We start from the raw sequence: 18,487 nt of genomic DNA, 5'->3' as shown, positions 1-18,487 counted from the left end.
GAAAACAAACGGTTTTTTTTTTGTTTCGTTATAAAACTTTTACGCATAAAACAGTTATTAGCAAACACAGGCACAGGCACACGCACGCACGCACACACGCACACACTCTTCGTTTTTGTGTACCTTGAACTGATTTTTTATTTAACTAAAATTTCCTAACTGTATAACATAATTGATTTCCATCGAATTATTATTATTATTATTATTAATATTAACCGTAACCGATAATTTTGAATGCGTGCTTGATTGGGAGGGAGGGAGGGAGGGGGAGGAGGGGAAACAAATTTTTTTGGCTAAAAAATTAACCGACGAGTCAACATTTAAAAGGTAGATATTGATTACGTTAATTAATTCTACTACTACTAATCAAATTACAAATTAAAACCTGTTAGATGATTTGATTGTTTTATCCTGTTTATACAAAACAGGATAACACAAACCAAAAAGAGGATAAACACGAGTGAATGAAATTTCGTTTTTTCAAGTGGAATTCGCAGTTTTCAAGTGGAATCCACGATAATTAACAAAATTTAAAAAAATGAATGATTGACTGATTGATTGATTGAATGATTTAAAAATTTTTTTTATTACTACTATACGTTTACGAAGGTAAAATAAACGTTATACGAAATCAGGAAAAAGTTGAGTAACTGTTTTTTTTTTTTTTTTACGCCTTTGAATGACACCCGGTTAATTACATATTGAAAATAACAAGAGTTTCCGGGGTATGAATCGATCGCCTTGACGACTTTTTTGTTTTGGTTATTTGACGTCATTAAAGAAAAATATAAAACCTTCCGATTGCGAAAGGTTGGTTTCGTTAAAAATAGTTTAAAAATAATTTTTTTTAAATTTGTTTTTATACCGTAATGATGATGTTTAAAAAAAAAAAAAAAACCCCGGAAAATAAAAAGTTTCTTACGTAACAAGCGAGGTAAAAGGAAATAAAGGGAGGGGAGGGGAGAGGGAAAAAGAAGAAATGATTCGAATCAAAGGTAAAAGATGATGACGAGAAATAATGTTAGGAAGACTCTGAAAAAAGACAAAAGAAAGAGGAGGAGTAGGAGGAGGTATCGACCTTGGAACGTTTACACATACAAACGCACACACACGATTTTCAAACATTTTATGTTACCTGGTATCCGAAGAAAAACACCTTCTACGATCGAACCGACAACCGTTTTTTTTTTTTTTGTATCAGGCGACACGTAAATCATAATAACAAAACGGTGTCACCGATGAACCGAATCAATATGCATTTCTATTCAAAATAAGTAATAATAGCAGAAGAAAAAAACACGTGAACTGACGACAATTTTTATTGAGGGCAAAAAAAAAAAAAAATTTTTTTTTGCTGCGCGACACGAACGCAAGTTGTTGACGGACTCATATGGTAAGAAACGAAAAAAAAAAGAATTTAAAACCCGCCTAAAATAAAATTTAAGGCAACAACCAACGACGACGACGACATCAATCCTGACCTGAAAGAATATCAAATTTCAAATTGAAATATGAGAGCCTCTTCTTACATGTATGTGGGTGATCACGTTTTGATTTGGGTCACCCCACGGTTGTCAGCAAATTTTTGACGAAAATATTTCGGGTTGAAATGAAAAACAAGCATTGACAGACAGGTGTTCGATTGGAAATTTGCGCGCGCGAAAAAAAAAAAATTCTGATGCCACGACATAATTACTACTATGAGTTTGTGATTAGACATTTTATACGCGACAGGATTTTCGTGCGAATTTTAATTTTAAATTAATTAAAATTAAATTTACCTGAGATTTTTTTTTCTTTTTGTCCATCTTGAATTAATCACCTCGATAGGTTAATCATTTTCTTTCTTTTCTTTTTGTTTGTTTGTTTGTTTGTTTGATAAAAAGCCTAGACGCGTCATGTTAATGATGGTGGATTAACAACAAACTGAAAAATGAAAATTTTTTATTAAAAACCGCCGTAACGCCCATCATCATTATGACGTTAAAAAGTTGTTCAAACAAAAGAAAACTAAACACTCGACAATATAAACACGGAAAAAAAAAAATAATGATAATAATAATAAAATTGATGAAAGGAGCGCCATTTTGAATACGTAACGGTTTCACACTAATTTTTTTAAATAATAATTATTAAAATACAATAAAAATAAAGAAAAAAAAATTTAAATTTTGTCATTTATAGTTTTGTTTATAAACGAAATAATTATTTAAAAAATCGCAGTGGTGGCAACATAACAACGCGAATTAAAAAAAAAAAAAAAAAGGTGCTAAAAAAAAAGGTGATAATCATTTACTTGTTGAAATTTAATTAATGAACCAACTCTTAAGAGCAGTTTAATTTTAAATCTCGTTTTAAAATGAGTTTAAACGTAAAAAAAGTTAAAAAATTTTTTTTGAACACGTTTAAGGGTAAGAAAATTAAAAAAAAAACGAATAATAATAATAATAATAATAATAATAATAATAATAATAATAATAATAATAATAATAATGTTATAAACGTGAAGAAGAAAGAAGAAAATTTATTTTATTTTTATTTAATTATCCGCAGAACAAAAGAAAAAATAAAAAACAATTTGCTATCATGGCAAAAACATTACGTGACGTTCGTTAAATAATAATAACAATAATAATAATAATGATAACAATAAGAATAATAATAATAATTTAAATAAAAAAAAAATCATCGAAGAGAACGAACAAAAAATATTATTATTATTATTATTATTATTATTATTATTATTATTATTATTATTATTACTAAACGAGAAAGTAAAAAAAAAAAAAAAAAAATTTGTTTTATAATTTTTTTTAATGCCACGAAAAAAAAAAATTTTTTTTTTAAACTTTAAATAATATTCTGGTCAGTTTCGATTTTTAAAAAAAAAACCGTAAACAAGTTTTTTTTTTTTTTAGTTTTCTAGTTTCACGTCAATATACCCTAAGGGGTTTTTTTTTTTTTTAATCACATATTGCACAAAAAAATTTTTTGTTTTTTTTTTGTTTTACGCTCACATTCGATAGAGATATAGTGAAAAAAAAATTAATTTAAAAACAAAAAAAAATCGTGGCATTAGAATTAACGAACAAAAAAACGCAAATTTTTTTTTTCACTTAAAATCTGTTCAAGTAATAAAAAAAAAAAAAAAAGGAAAATTAATTACACGACAATAAGATTCAAGCTATATTTTAGCCGAAAAAAATCAAATTTTTCTTTCATCCTCAATTTTAACCCCGAAGGTTATTAATAAATTTCATAAAAGAATTACTTTGTTTAACGAATCAAATCGTTTATTATTATTATTATTATTATTATTATTACTATTACTACCACTATTATTATTATTATTACGTTCGGATTTAAAATAATACGTACGGTCAAGGTTTTAACGTGTAATAATCAAAAAATAAAATAAAATAAAAGGGAAGAAACTAAAATTTGGACGTTGATTAATTATTATCATTATTATTGTTATTTCAATTAAACTATGGGGGTTATGAGTAAGCGAAGGGCAAATTTAATGGATTATAGAGAGAGAGAGAGAGAGAGAGAGAGAGAGAGAGAGAGGATGATGAATTTTATTTTCGGTAACATTTAAATAAAATATATTTAAAACGATATTAAAAGTTAATTTGTACCAAAAAAAAAAAAAAAAAATTTTTTTTGTTTTTCACGCTACCTTTTAATTTACAAAAATAATAATAATAACAATAATAATAATAATAATAATGATGATGATGATGATGATGATGATAATGATAATAAACTGTGTAATTTTTTTTTTTTTTTCGATTTTCGTGTACGTATGAAAACTTTTAAAGTTGAAAATCTCTCATCGTTTGTTTTTGTTTAAAAAATTATTTATTTAAAGTTATTTTTTTTTTCGAATTTTAACCTCATTTTGCTCCCCAAAGAAATGGGAAGGGGGAGGGGGGCTATAAGATAACTTTTCGAAATCATTTTTCCCTCCCCGCACAATCCCACGATATATCATCGTACGAATTTCTACTTTTTTCTTCCAACCTTTTACTTATTCGATTGGTTTACACACATATTTTCAAAACTTTTCATCTTTTCGTCATTATTATTATCATTATTATTATTTTTATTATTATTACTATTATTATTATTATTATCATCGTAAAATTTTTTAAATAAATTATCCAAAAAACGAATGATCAGTAAACGGAAACTTTCAAAATTTAGAAGTACGAATGTGTAGATCGAATGGGGGGAAAAAAAACAATTGTTTTATCATTATTATCATTATTATTATTATTATCATCATCATCATCATTATTAAAATTGATTATTCGTGAAAAAGAAAAAAAAATGACTTCTGTTAGTTAGTTCTACTACACCTAATCCAGTTAATCTTATTCACGAAAATTCTATAAAAAAAAAAAAAAAAAAATTGCCGGGAGTTGAAATTTTTCGTAAAATTTATTCCACCCACGGGTTCTTTCGTTAAGAAAAAAACAAGAAATTTTTTTTTTTTTTTTATCCAAATAAAAAAACTTTTCTAGAACGTTCCTTAAAAAATTAATCGCACGACCGAAAAAAAAACAAATTGTAAAAGAAAAAAAAATGGCCGGCGCAAAAAATAAATAAATAAAAAAATAAAAAATCGTGACGACAACCGTTGGAATTGCCAAAAAAATAAAAATTATTTCTCGTAGTTTTTTTTCCAGCAGACGATATTTAATAGATATATATATTTAAACGATATTTAATTTGTTTGTTTGTTTGTTTGTTTTTATTAAAAATTTTTGAATAATAAAATAGGATGAAAAAAAAGAAAAAAAATTTATTCAAAATAACTATTGTTGTTTGTTCGTTTGTTTGTTTGTTTCGTATAGGTCGCGAGTGAAATTCATTTACGGTTGTGATCTACTTTTCATTTTTTTTCTTAAAACCCACGTAAAAAAAAACAATAATAATAATAATAATAATAATAATAATAATAATAATAATAATAATAATAATAATAATAATTACGATTATCATTCAATTCAATTACGTAATACCAAAATTGGAAAATATCGCAGAATTCGAAAAGAAATTTTCTCGCGTGATCATAGAGTAAAAAAAAAAACCGTTAAAAATAACAAATTTTTTTTTTTCGTCTGCAATTAATACGGTTTAATTATTATCATAGAGATAATAATAATGATAAAATAAAAATTTAAAAAACTTTCTTCGTTGTAATTTTTTTACAAAATGGCGACGTGAAGATAGATTAAAAGAGGAGAAACGAGTTTTGCTTTTTTTTTTTCTTCTGCATGTTCGCATGCATAAACGCACACGCACACGCACACTCACGCACTCACGCACTCATTAGTGTGTCGTTCTTAATAAAGTATAAAAAATTTTATTTAGGACATCGCGATCGCGCCGACAATTAAAAAAAAAAAATTTTTTTTTACAAAATTAACGTTGATATATATATATATATATATGTAAAACGTTCGATTAACGATTCGATTATTATTATTATCATTACATTGTTTTTCAAACGTATGAAAATTACATATTTCGTCTTTGTCCGTAATCACGTGATTAATAAAAAAATCCTTTTGTTTTTCACTTGTTCATTAATTAATTAATTAATTAACTAACGAATTAACAGGAAATATTTAATTTTTAAAAAATCTTTTTTTTTTTTTTTTTCTGTTATTGACACGTCGTTTTTTTCGTCGTCGTCTCGCGTCGGTATGTAAAATTAAAATTTCCGATCGTGGTTTAAAAGGATACCCACCATATGAGTAGTACTCAGATATGTAGCTGATAAAACAGGAAAAACATCTTAGTCAGATAGTTAATGACAAACAAACTGTTAACCCGTGTGTGTGTGCGCGCGATCCAACAAACACTAAACGACCTTCTTATTATAAAGTCCTTTTAAGGATTTAAAAAATTTACGTTTTTTTTTTTTTTTTTTTTTAAATTACGAAAAACCGGAATTAAATAAATATGTTAAATTATTGAATAATATTAATATTAATAATAATAATAATAATAATAATAATAATAATAATTTGTTGTTGTTGTTGTTGTTCAGGAAATAGAAAATCGGAAAAAGAATACAAGAAAAAGGATGTGCGTTGGGAACCTGTTTTGGGATATGATGATAAAAACGTTGATAATAATGGAGAAAACTTTGCGACTTTTCCAAACGACGAATTGTCGTTTGAACGAATAGAAAATGACGACACGGCAACAAACAGTAATAATAATAATAATAATAGTAATAGTAATTTGAATGTAACGCGAGCTTCGGTTGTTTACGTGCATGGCGAAAACGAAACAAACGTCGAACACACGTCGAGGAGATTGATTAAAGTGAATAGCAATTGTAAACTTCTTATCGATATGGATACGGCAGTGATTAATTTTTCAGAATCCGATAGTTCGATAGACAATCGTTCGGGGGATGATGACGTAGAGGAATCGTATCCAGGAATAATAATAAAATCCGATGCGAAACGATTACGAGACGAACAAATCAACAATTTCAATGACGATTTATTATCCGATAACGAAAACGATAATAATATTAATGACGTTATTCGTTACGGCCCTGATTCGGATTTCGACGTGAACGCGGCGTTAAAAAAAAAAACCGATACGATGTTATCGAATTTTGTCCAAGACGTTGAAAAAGAATATAAAAATAGTAAAAAGTCAGGTTCGAAAGTTGATAATTTGATTGAAGGACGCGATCGTAAGTTCGAATCGAACAATAGTTTAGATATCGATAAAGAATTAAATGATTTAATGGGAACTTTGTGCACGGATTTAGTCGGAAAAAATTGTCAAACAGTGGCGGAACCTACACTCACAATAAACGGAAATAATTGTTTTTTAAATAATTTTACGAAAAACGACGACCGCGATGATGATGACGATGGAAGTCGAGTGAATTTAGCATACGATGAAGAATCGGAAAATGATGATGAAAACGTTTTAAAAAATCCGCGATCGTCGTACGACGCTCGGGTGAACGAATCGTACGAAGATGATTATTGGAAAAACCAAAGGATAAAATCAAAATCATTTGTTGAAAAATACAAATTGGAAAAATTATTGAAAAGAGGAAAACAAAGGATGTCGATGATCGAATTAGGTAGCAGGTATAAAAAACGAGGAGATAAAATATTAAAAGAAATGGAATCATCATCATCATCATCACCATGTCCTTTTCAAATCGACAACGATTTTCCATCCAAACCCGCGACTTATTCATGTATCGGTTTAGCATACGATAGATCATCTATGATAGAACCAAAAGTATCAAGCAGTGTAAGTTTAAACCAAAGACCACAATCGGAAATAAATGGTGGGGGAGTGCGTTTTTCTCTGGAATCACCTTCCATCGTGAGCGATTCAAACGATTCAAATCCATGTAGTTTATCGAATCGTACAAACGAGGATGGCGAAATTTCACCGACGCATTCAAAACTCAGGTAAAGTATAATATCCTTACTTCTCTCATTCTATAATTTGAGGAGGTCTATATCGTATCGATACTGACGCAAAAGGAAATAACAAAACCGGAATAAACAACGAATACTAAATACCTCCTCCTCCTTCTGATTATTAACCTCTCGTAAATTTTAATTTCAAATGACTAACAACGAAAAAAAAAAAATAATGAACTTAATTGTACCGTGATTCCGGTAACGTTTTCTCTAATACCACCTGCAGAAATTACGAAACATTTTTTTTTTTTTTTTTCCATTGTTTTCCTTTCTTAACCTGTTTGCCAAGTGCAAAACGAACCAGAACTTGTGTCAATTAAAAATCGCGATAAAAACCGTGATAAAAAGCAAAAGAAAACAACCGAAACAAAAAAAAAAAACAAGTAATTCCTCTTTGGTCTACTTTTACTAACGACAACCACAACAACAACAACAACACCTTGATAATTTTTTCTTTTTAGTTGATCCAACGCGTAAATTATTATATATTAGTCCTTATAATAATATTTGTAAGGTTACGTTTTTAATGTAACTCAAAACAACGGACTTAAGTTCAAATGGTAGTAGTAGAATTACATTATGTAATCATTTGAAGAACATCTTGGCAAACAAACAAAAAAAAAGTTTTTTTTTTTTTTTTTTCTTTTGTTTAAACAACGATATTACGCGGCGTTATCGCCTGGAGTTTGATCAAACCATAATAATAATAATAATAATAACAATAATCTCGAATCGAATCGAACGTTTTACAACACACACACACAAACACACACCCAAAAAAATTTAATAATTTTATTTTCTTACTTCCTTGATATTTAAAAATAAATTGACATAACCTCGAATTTCAGACATAATTCGTTAAAAAAAATATATATATATATGACCATGGTTCGATTGTTAAAAATTCTTTTATCCCCCTCCTCCCCTCCCCTCCCCTCCCCCTCTCTCTACCGTTCTCCCATTTTTTTTCGAATCGTTACGAGTCGTACCTGATTGTGGTAAAAATACCTTTCATTTTTTTTTTCCTCGAATTTGTTTGAAAAAAAAAAAATAATAATAATAATAATAAAAAAATAATTTTTCGAAAAATTTTTTCCCGCCGCTTTTTAATTTTTGGCGACAAAATTCTTCGACCGGAAACAGAAAAACCGTTAAAATTTTTTTCGGGTTCCCCCGTGTGTAAAAAATTTAACATCGTATACGGTCGAAAGAATTTAAATTTTTTTTTTTTTTTTTTTCTCAAACTCTAAACTGTGAAGTTTTAGTTTTGTTAAACAAACTTCAGGTACAAATTAATTAAGGTTTTGTTAATTACGCTAATTAAAAATAATAATAATGATAATAATTATCTTTTCAAAAAAAAAAAACTTGTTACAGATAAGTAACGGCAAAAGTTTTTTTTTTTTTTTACACTTTTTGAACTTGCGAAATAATAATTTTCTTTGAATAAAAAAAAAAAAAATAATAATAATAATAATTACCTGTAATTATTACTAGTAGTTTTGTTTCTTTCCAGTTTTAACGATTGCATTGACTGGAGTTGGCTGGAAGATGCCATAAGCAATTTAAATTCGGATGGCCCTGATCAATCATCGAGAGTTGATGCTGAATGTCAAACTCAACCTGATCAAAAGTAATATAAATTTTTTTTTTTAATAATTTATTTTATATTGTTTATTAATTAATTAATTAATTAATTACGTCATTTTCTAAATTTAACAAAACTATGATACGTGTTTTTTTTTTCGGGGAAAAAAAAAATAAATAAATAAAATGACTAATTATTTGTGTTTTTCGTTGATTTAAGTTGGCAAAATGACGAAGAGGAACGCATGCGCAATAGGTCATCGTCTCCACGAATGAGTGATACCGAAGTTAATAATGTTGTAAACAGTGATTGTCGAGTTGTCGAGAGTATTATTTGCAATGAGGATATGCCTTGCAAACCTTCTGTCGATGACGGTGGATCAAGCGGAGTTTCCAGCTGGTTGAGACAATCCATGAGAAGAGTTAGACATTTTAATTTAGAGGATCCAATTAGAATAAGAAGTGCTCCTCCCGATAGTTTACGCATTCAAGTTGAAAGTGACGAAAGTGAATCCGGTGTGTTACAACAAAACGTTATTAATAATCGTTTGAACGAAACGGGAAGTAGTGATGGACAACAACAGCAACAGCAGCAAACGAATAGATCGAGTGGAAACGAACAAAATAGGTCACAAAGGAGAAGGACAAGGAGTAGACCGGCATCATTACCGGGAGGAAGAACAAGATCTATTAGTGAAGCAACACTCGTTCAACAGAACCAACAACAACAACAACAAATACCGGAAACGGAAACGACGAATTCAACGCCGCCGGCAAGTGAAGCACAAGATAATTTAGGATATGAATCTGATTCAACGGATCGTCATCCATCTCCAAGGGGGTAAGTTTTTATTTTGTTTCGCCATTTTTTTTTCCCAATTATTTCACCTTCAAAAATTTAAATACTGACTGACATTTCTCACGTGATATTCATTTAAATCGTTGCGCAATGTCGCGCCAAAATTTAATTTTATCTTATCATTATTATTAAAAACAATTAAAAAAAAAAAAATTTTAACAGATGTTTCAGAAAGAAAAACCGTTAAAATTTTTTTTAAAAGTGTTTTTCAAAGAAACAAAATTGTTTTGAAAATTATGCTTTCGAATAACGTAACATACGATTAATGATAATAATAATAATAATAATACTTTATTTTAAAAAAAAAAATTTTAACGGTCGTGATTCGAATTTTTATTAATAAAAAAAAATCGCGTGATTCGCGTCATCCGCGACAAATACAATATAAACAAATCGAAAAAAAAAAAAAACTATCGAAATAATTTTTTTTCTACTGACACGACTGAATCTTATTTAATATTTGATTTTGACACCGATAAAAAATCCATTTCGAGTTATTAAAAAAAAAAAAAAAAAAAATTTTCTTTTTTCCGTTCAAATTTACTATGAAAAACAACACAATGACCCCACGTTAATATTATTATTATTATTATTATTATTTTGTCGAAATTTTCCAAAATTAAAAATGCATTAACGATTTTTAAAGCATGAATAAAAAAAAAATTTTTTTTTTGAATAACATCCGGTTTAGAAAAAAAAAGAATTTTACATAATAAAATCTAAAAGAAATTTAAAACCGTTAAAAGGTTTTTTTTTTCCCCGGCCATTTTCGAAATCAAAGGTTTTCATTTGTTTACTTCTTTTAAAATATTTTTATGGGGGGTTCGACGGCCCCATCTTATAATTCGAAAAGGAAAACAAAAAAAAAAAAAAAAAAAAACGTTTTAGGTATTGAAAACCTTTTAAATTTTTTTTTTTTTTTCGAAATCGACAAAATTAAATTCGTATCCATTTTCGTTAACGAAAAACAACAACAACCGCAATAATAATAATAATAATAAAGTAAACGCGTTGTTCTCGAAAAAAAGTTTTTTTTATCGGGTCGAATATCACTACGTAACAATCATATAAATTAATTTATTATCGCGGTATTATTATTATTATTATTACATTTTGATTACGGTAATTTTGCGTTACCATTATGAAAATTTTAAATAAAAAAAAACCGAACAAATGGCGAATCGCAAACAAACAAACAAACAAACAAGCGAACAAACAAACACGGGAAAGAACTTATTCGTAATATTAAATATTGTTTGCAAATCTATAATTAAAATGCAACTTTTTCAACCGTTGCAACGTGGAAAAAAAAAACAATAACAATAAATTATTACGTAATAATAATAATAATAATAATGAAATTTTGCAAATAATTCACACACACAAACAGAGAGAGAGAGAGAGAGAGAGAAAAGGAAAAGTTTTTTTTTCTTTCGCGGTGACACGTTTTAACGTCGAAAAAATTTAACGTTTTTTTTTCGAATTCGAATTCGATTTCGATTCTATTTGCTCTTATGCTATCAACGTAAAACAATGTAATCGCGAGGTGGGAGTGGGGCGGGGGAGAAGTGAGGAGGAGGCGATAATATTTTATATTCTTTTCACGTTTCTTCCTTTCGTGAGTTTTAATTTATAAAATTTTTAATCGCGTTTTTTTTTTTTCTTTTTTGTTTAAATTTTTAAATTCTACAAAAATAAATAAATAATAAATCACTTTCGTTTTTACATTACTCTACCAAAAAAAAAAAAGAGAAAGATATATAGTTAGATAGAGATAGATAGATAGAGAGAGAGAGAGAGAGAGAGAGAGAGAGAGAGAGAGAGAGAGAGAAAGAAAGAAAACTTTCGTCGTTTTGATTGCCGAAAAACAAAATTTATAATTATTACTTTCTTTTACCACTCATTATCATTATTAATAATAACCGTCGTCATACGTCATAATCGTCAACATCGTCGTCGTCATTATCATTATCATTATAACCGTCATCATTTGCCTAAAGCGTTAATTATCATTATTATTTACATTCTATTTACAAAAAATCACAGTCGATTAAGAATCGATCAATGCTAATTAATTAATTAATTAAATCGTTTTTCACGCGCATTTCTCGGACACAATGAGTAAATTTTTTTATGTTTTTTTAAAACAATAATAATAATAATAATAATAATAATAATAATAATAATAATAATAATAATAATAATAATTAAGGAACGTGTACCATTTTTTTTTGTGTGTGTGTGTTTAATGACGATGACGAGCAAAAAGGAAAAAAAAATTTTTTAAATGTTTTTCACAACTCGTTGCCGAATTATCTCGAGACTTCCCCTTTTCCTCCCACCTACCCACTCTCTCCCCCCGCCTCTTTAAAAGAGAAAAATAAATTAATAATAATACTACGTTATTCGTTAAAAAAAAAAACCTGATGAAAATTTAAAAAAAAAAAAAATTTTTTTTTTTTTTCTTAAACCGTTTTAAGTAATCGAATATAACAAACAACACACGCCTTAACAAAAAAGTCCTTCGAGAAAAAAAAAAAAAAGAAAAATCGTGCGTTCAATGAATTGTGTATGTGTGTGTGTGTGTGTGTGTTTTTTTTTTACTGCCAATTTTTTGTAATGAAGATTTCGCATTTTGAATATTTATTAGTCTTTAGAATTTTTTTAACCATTGTTTTGTTTTTAAAAAAAATATTTTTCATAGTAAATAAACATTTTCAATAGATTTTATTTTTTAAAACAAAAAACGATTAACATTAAAATGTACGCGCTCGAATCGTTCGAATAAAGAAAATTTTAAATGTTTACGACAATTATGACGTCACTGTAATACATAACAAGTCGCGCAAATAACAAACATTTGACTAAATTTCAAATCTCTCTCTCTCTCTGTTTCTTTCTCTCTCTCTCTTTCTTTCAAATAAAAAAAAATAATAATAATAATAATAATTTAATAATTTTGATACACAACACCTTGAAAATAATTTCGTTCGATTTTTTTTTTTAAATGCCATTCAAGAGAAAAATCAAAGCAGACAAAAAAATATTTTTTGCCTTTCATTTTAAAATAATCACGAAAATATTTTTTTTTCTCACGCTTTTTAACAAAATAAATAAAATTCAATGATAATAATAATAATAATAATAATAATAATAATAATAATAATAATAATAATAATAATAATAATAATAATAATAATAATAATAATGGTTGTAGATTATTTTTAAAAATTATAAGAATCCAGTATTACCAACAACTCAAATAAAAAAATAAAAAAAATCGCGGAAACAAATTTATTCAAGGTGATCGATATATAAGTAGGTGGTAAATTTGTTATAAAATAAAAACGTGGGCATCAATCTAATAATAGAATCATCTAGAACAATAACAATAACAAAAACAACCACAACAACAACAACAACAACGAGAACAACCAAAAGTAATTATCCTTAAGTCTTAGTAAATTTTTTTTTTACCGTTTTTACCACAAAAATGGCACAAACGTTTTTTTTTTTTTTTTTTTTTTTTTTTTAAATTCTCGTCTTAAAAGTTGAGGTCACTTGATGATAATGATAATGATGATGATGATGATGATGATGACTATTAAATATGACTAAGATGATGCAGAACAAACATGTTAACGATCTACTCTTTCCCATTTTAAAAAAAGAATTTTTTTGTCAAAAACGAACGTTTGTTTTACATTTTTTTTTTTCGGTCAAAAAAAACCTCACGAAAAAATAATAATGATAATAATGATAAACATTATTTCTAATACCACGTTTAGTTTATTTTACGAAAGCCTACTTTTTTTTTGTTAAATAGGGAGCATTGATTTCCCCCCCTCCCCCACCAACAAATACATTTTTCATATTTTTATTATTTTTCATTCGTTTCATTGATTTTCACGGTTTTCGATCGATAAACGACATCCGGTAAAAATTTATACAAAAAAAAAAGGCGGCAAAAAAAAAATTAATGCCACGTTTTTTTTTTTTTTTTTAATAAACATATATACATGTATGTATTTATTATTAATTCATAAAATCTTTACGATCGTTTTAATTTTCTCATTAAAAAAAAAAAGAAAAAAAAAACTCGGAAAATTTTCATTGCTCATAATTTTTCGCGCCACCCAACCAATAAAAAAAAAATTAACGATTTTCATCATCATCATCATCATCATTATTATTAATATAAATCCGGTAAAAAAAAAAAATTTTTTGCCTACGTAAAAATTATATGTACAGGAATTCTCGTAACTAAGTAAAATATTTATTTATTATTTCCCCCTTGATTTCAATTAGCCTAACCTTCAAATTTTTATTTCATAACTTTTTTTTTATGAAATTTCAGTTCGTTTTTTTTTTTTTTTTTAAATTGACCACCGAACCTCGAAAATCAATCATTATCATTATTATTATTATTATTATTATTATTATTATTATTATTATTATTATTATTATTATTATTATTATTATTATTATTATTATTATTTTCTTCTTTAAAAAAAAAAAAAAAAAAATTTCGAAAGAAATCGATTCGGCGGGAAATTTGATTGCACGATTTTTTTTTATATTTAATTCTTCCATTTATTATTATTATTATTATTATCATTATTATTGTTTGTATCTTTATTATAAACAAAACAAACAAACAAACAAAAAAAATCTCGCGTTCGTTACCACGATTGTTTGTTTATTTATTTATTTACGGGTATTCGTATCATAACGATTTTCATAACAAATAATAAATAAAACCCGCGATAAACTGACACACTTTTTTAAACGTGGTAAAAGAAATAAATAAATAAATAACAAACGACAAACAATTTAGCGTTATTAATATGATAGGTCAACAACAACAACAATAATAATATTTTGAAAAATAATAGCGAGATTTAATGTCACTCTATAAAGTCTCGTTTAATCAAACACATTCCGTCATTTTCTTTTTTTTCGCGTATAATGGCCGACATTATTAATGATAATAATGATAGTGATAATAATGATAATAATGATAAATGTAAAACTTAATAAATGTTTCATTTATGATGAATGAAAAATTAAATGAAATCACACCCAGAAATAAAAAAAAAGAAAAAAAAACTTTGATCGCGTGTCGCAAAAATGAGAAAATCATGCAAGGCAAAAAACTTTTAATAATAATCTACTTCCACGAGTGAAAAAAAAGTGGGACAAGTCAAGGCAGTTCTTTTATTATTATTATTTTGTTGTAATGATAATATTCTTTTCTTTTGTTTAATTATTTATTTATTTATATCGAAGTTGGGAAGTTTAAATTATTATTTTCATTTAGTTTTGTTTTTCATCGACTTTTTTTTTTTTAATTACTCCATAATAATATCGAAAATAAAATTACGTAACGGTTTTTTTTTTTTTTTTTTTTTTTAAATTTCCACGATACGTGCGAAAAAAAAAAAATGTCGATGATGTTGTTGTTGGAATGATTATTGGAAAAATCGAACGGAAACATTTAAATTTGAAAACAATGAAGAGAAAAAAAAATTTGTTATGAATGATGGGATGAATAACGTTTTTTGCGTTTGGAAAAATTCTAAATAATTCGTACGTGGCAGAAGAAATTATTCGAAAATGGTACAAATGGATGATAACAGAATGAAATTCACGTACGGCATCGCGTAAAAATTATGACAAAGGAAAAAAATATTACGAGAGTTATTTGTCTATAGAAAAAAAAAAAATTCTAGAAAGAATTTTAATGTAAAGCAAGAGTATTCAAATCATCGTGGGTGGTCTGGTTTTTATTAGTAAACAAAACAGCAGACGACGATTCGAATCATGTGAAACGTTCCTTATTTAAAAAAAAAAAAAAAAAATTAAAGAAAACATCCGCGTGAAATCATCGAGTATTGTTTTCCTTAGAGAACGAAGGAGAAGCGTGAAAAACGGATGTCGTACTACCAACTGTGAAAAAAACAATCGCGTACGAGAGAGAGAGAGAGAGAGAGAGAGAGAGATTTAACATTAATAATGATAATAAATACGCGTTGCAAAATTTTAAAATCCGAATCGTTTAACCTTCTGATTTTTCGCAACTACCGATAAACCGAACGAGATTTTTTTTTTTTTTTTAAACCTCACCTGAAAATAATTAAGTCACGGTCTTTCTCTTGCCACTTTTTTTTTTTTTTTACGTCACGCGTAAAATAATTTTAATTATTATTATTTTTTTTTTTTTTTTAATAAGTAACGGGGCATTTATAATAATAATAATAATAAAAGGGTATTACAGTTAGTGATAAAAAAAACATGCTTCGCTGTTAATAATAATAAAAAAAATTAAAAAAATCATCGATTTGGAAAGTGAATAAAACTCGTAAAATCCTTTTAAAAAAAAAAAAAAAAAAAAACGGAAACGCGGTTTACGACGGTTATGAAAACGCCTTTTTTTTATAAAACTAGTCGATTAATATTATCATTATTATTATTATTATTATTATTATTATTTCGGGTAACCGTTAATCCAACTCATGCAAAACATCAAAACACACAACACAACTTAAATATTTTTAATATTATAATAGACGGAAGTTTTGTTTTTGTTTTTTTGTTGTTGTTTACTCTAACCATAATCGATTTAAAAAAATTTTGGCGCCAAAAAAAATCGTCGAAAGTACACGTAAGAAACCATTATGTATAAAATGATTCGTTACTGATTGCAATTTTGCAACCACGTTAAATAAAAAAAAAAATTTAATAATGATAATGTCGGCATGATTTTTTTTTTTTTTTTAATTCTTAATGTCACGAGAAATTCACGTTAAAAAAAAAATACGTATGTGTGTGTGTGCGTGCGTGTGCGTGTGTAAGCACGAAATGAGTAAATGTTTGAATACCGTAATGTTAATTGTAAGGAAATTAATTGTTGTTGTTGTTGTTGTTGTTGCTTTTTGACGGTACCTAGTAAATTTTAACGATCGTATTTAATTTTTAATTTCCTCCCCCTCGCCCCCTCCCCTCCCCCGAAAAAAATAAAATAAAAGAAATTAAATGCAATTAAGTACACACGATGAAATGGCGAAAAGAATCGAGTCTTCCTAAGGAAACCATTTAAAAAAAAAAAAAAAAATTAGGAAATTATTTTTAAAAAATGTCCGTAATGTATCCGTGATAAAAACAATCGATAAAATGTCAAAAACGGGGGAGAAAATGGCTCCCCTTATTTATTCAATTCTATAATAAACATTTAAGGGAAAACCAGTGGTGGCAGTGGTGGTGGTTAGTTTACCACTTATGGCATTAGCCATCGCTACCACTTTTCCTACTTTGCGTGATTTAAGGTACATGTCGATGCTCACGTCCGACCTACTACTAAAAAAAATGATAATGATAATGATGATTGTCTTCTACATTCTATTCAATCGGCGTAAAATATCTAAAACCACGTTTTTTTTTTACTCGTAATAAATAATTTTTTTTTTTTTACACTCTCTCCCACGCCACGATCGCCATTTTGATTGATTGATTTGATTATCATTTAAATTTTTCATTGATGTCGATACAGTTTTAGGTTATAAGTGGTTGTAGGTAGTATACGTTAAAAATAGTGGCAGTAAGCAAAAAAAAAAAAAAAAAAAAAAACAATTATTAAATTACGTTAAAAAAAAATTAATTCGAAGGTCATTCATTTATCATACCTTAAACAACAACAACAACAGTCTTTAACTTAATGACAATAATAATAATAATAATAATAATAATAATAATAATAATAAATTAATAATAAGAATTTCAGACAGAAGAAATTGAGTGACCTCCTTTCGTATATACCGGCCATGCCTTTGTTTCCAAGGAGGTCATTACCATTGAAAGCAACATAACGTGATTTCCTAACGAAGTTTTTTTTTTTTTTTTGCGTTTGACCAATGGTTACTTTTTACACTTCCTATATAATAATAATAGTAATAATAATAATAATAATGATATCACACACGTGATGTATTTATGTACATACATACAGTTAATTAATTTCAACTTATATGCAGCAACTGTGAATTTTTGTAAATCTGCATCTGCTCTCCGTCTTTTATTATTATTATATTTTTTAATAACAGTTGTGTCGGACGTCTGTCGGTTTATTTTGGGGGGGGGGGAGGGGGTACGTTAAATGACTAATGTTACGTTTCTTTTTGTTTTTGTCTTTTTTCTCGTTATACGTTTAAAGTTTTGTGTCGTTGTCGTTGTCGTTGTGGTTGTTGTTGTTGTAATTTTCAAGCACGATTTGAATATTAAAATTTTAAAAATGTGACTGCGTGAAAAAAAAAAAACCAACCAATAATAATAATAATAATAATGATGATAACGTAAACGTTTTGTTGTTGTTGTTAAATTATGTATTTCGCGAAACGAATTATTTTATTTTATTTTATTTAAATATGATTGGATACGCTTCGGAATATTTTATCGATAACAATCGAGGGTGAGTTTTATTTATCTCTCTCTTCTTTTTTTTTTAAAAATCACGAACCGCCATAATTATTAGTTCCACGATCGAAATTGAAACTTTACAATA

The 18,487-nt window shown here is 27.1% G+C and overlaps 1 protein-coding gene across 1 annotated transcript; it reads left to right on the top strand.

The window, feature by feature from the left end:
* Positions 1-6,375: 6,375 nt before the first annotated feature.
* Positions 6,376-9,916, top strand: Phum_PHUM079970 (uncharacterized protein; the record flags this gene model as incomplete). The annotated part of the gene is made up of 2 exons (XM_002423655.1): positions 6,376-7,469; positions 9,292-9,916. 2 exons carry the CDS (start codon positions 6,376-6,378, stop codon positions 9,914-9,916), a joined length of 1,719 nt encoding a protein of 572 aa, XP_002423700.1.
* Between the last annotated feature and the right edge of the window lie 8,571 nt (positions 9,917-18,487).

Source organism: Pediculus humanus, genomic scaffold, assembly GCF_000006295.1.
Source record: "Pediculus humanus corporis 1103172107430 genomic scaffold, whole genome shotgun sequence".
In the NCBI taxonomy this organism is placed as follows: domain Eukaryota; kingdom Metazoa; phylum Arthropoda; class Insecta; order Psocodea; family Pediculidae; genus Pediculus; species Pediculus humanus.
Note: the sequence above shows the minus strand (reverse complement) of the source record. Positions and strands in the feature narration are given on the sequence as shown.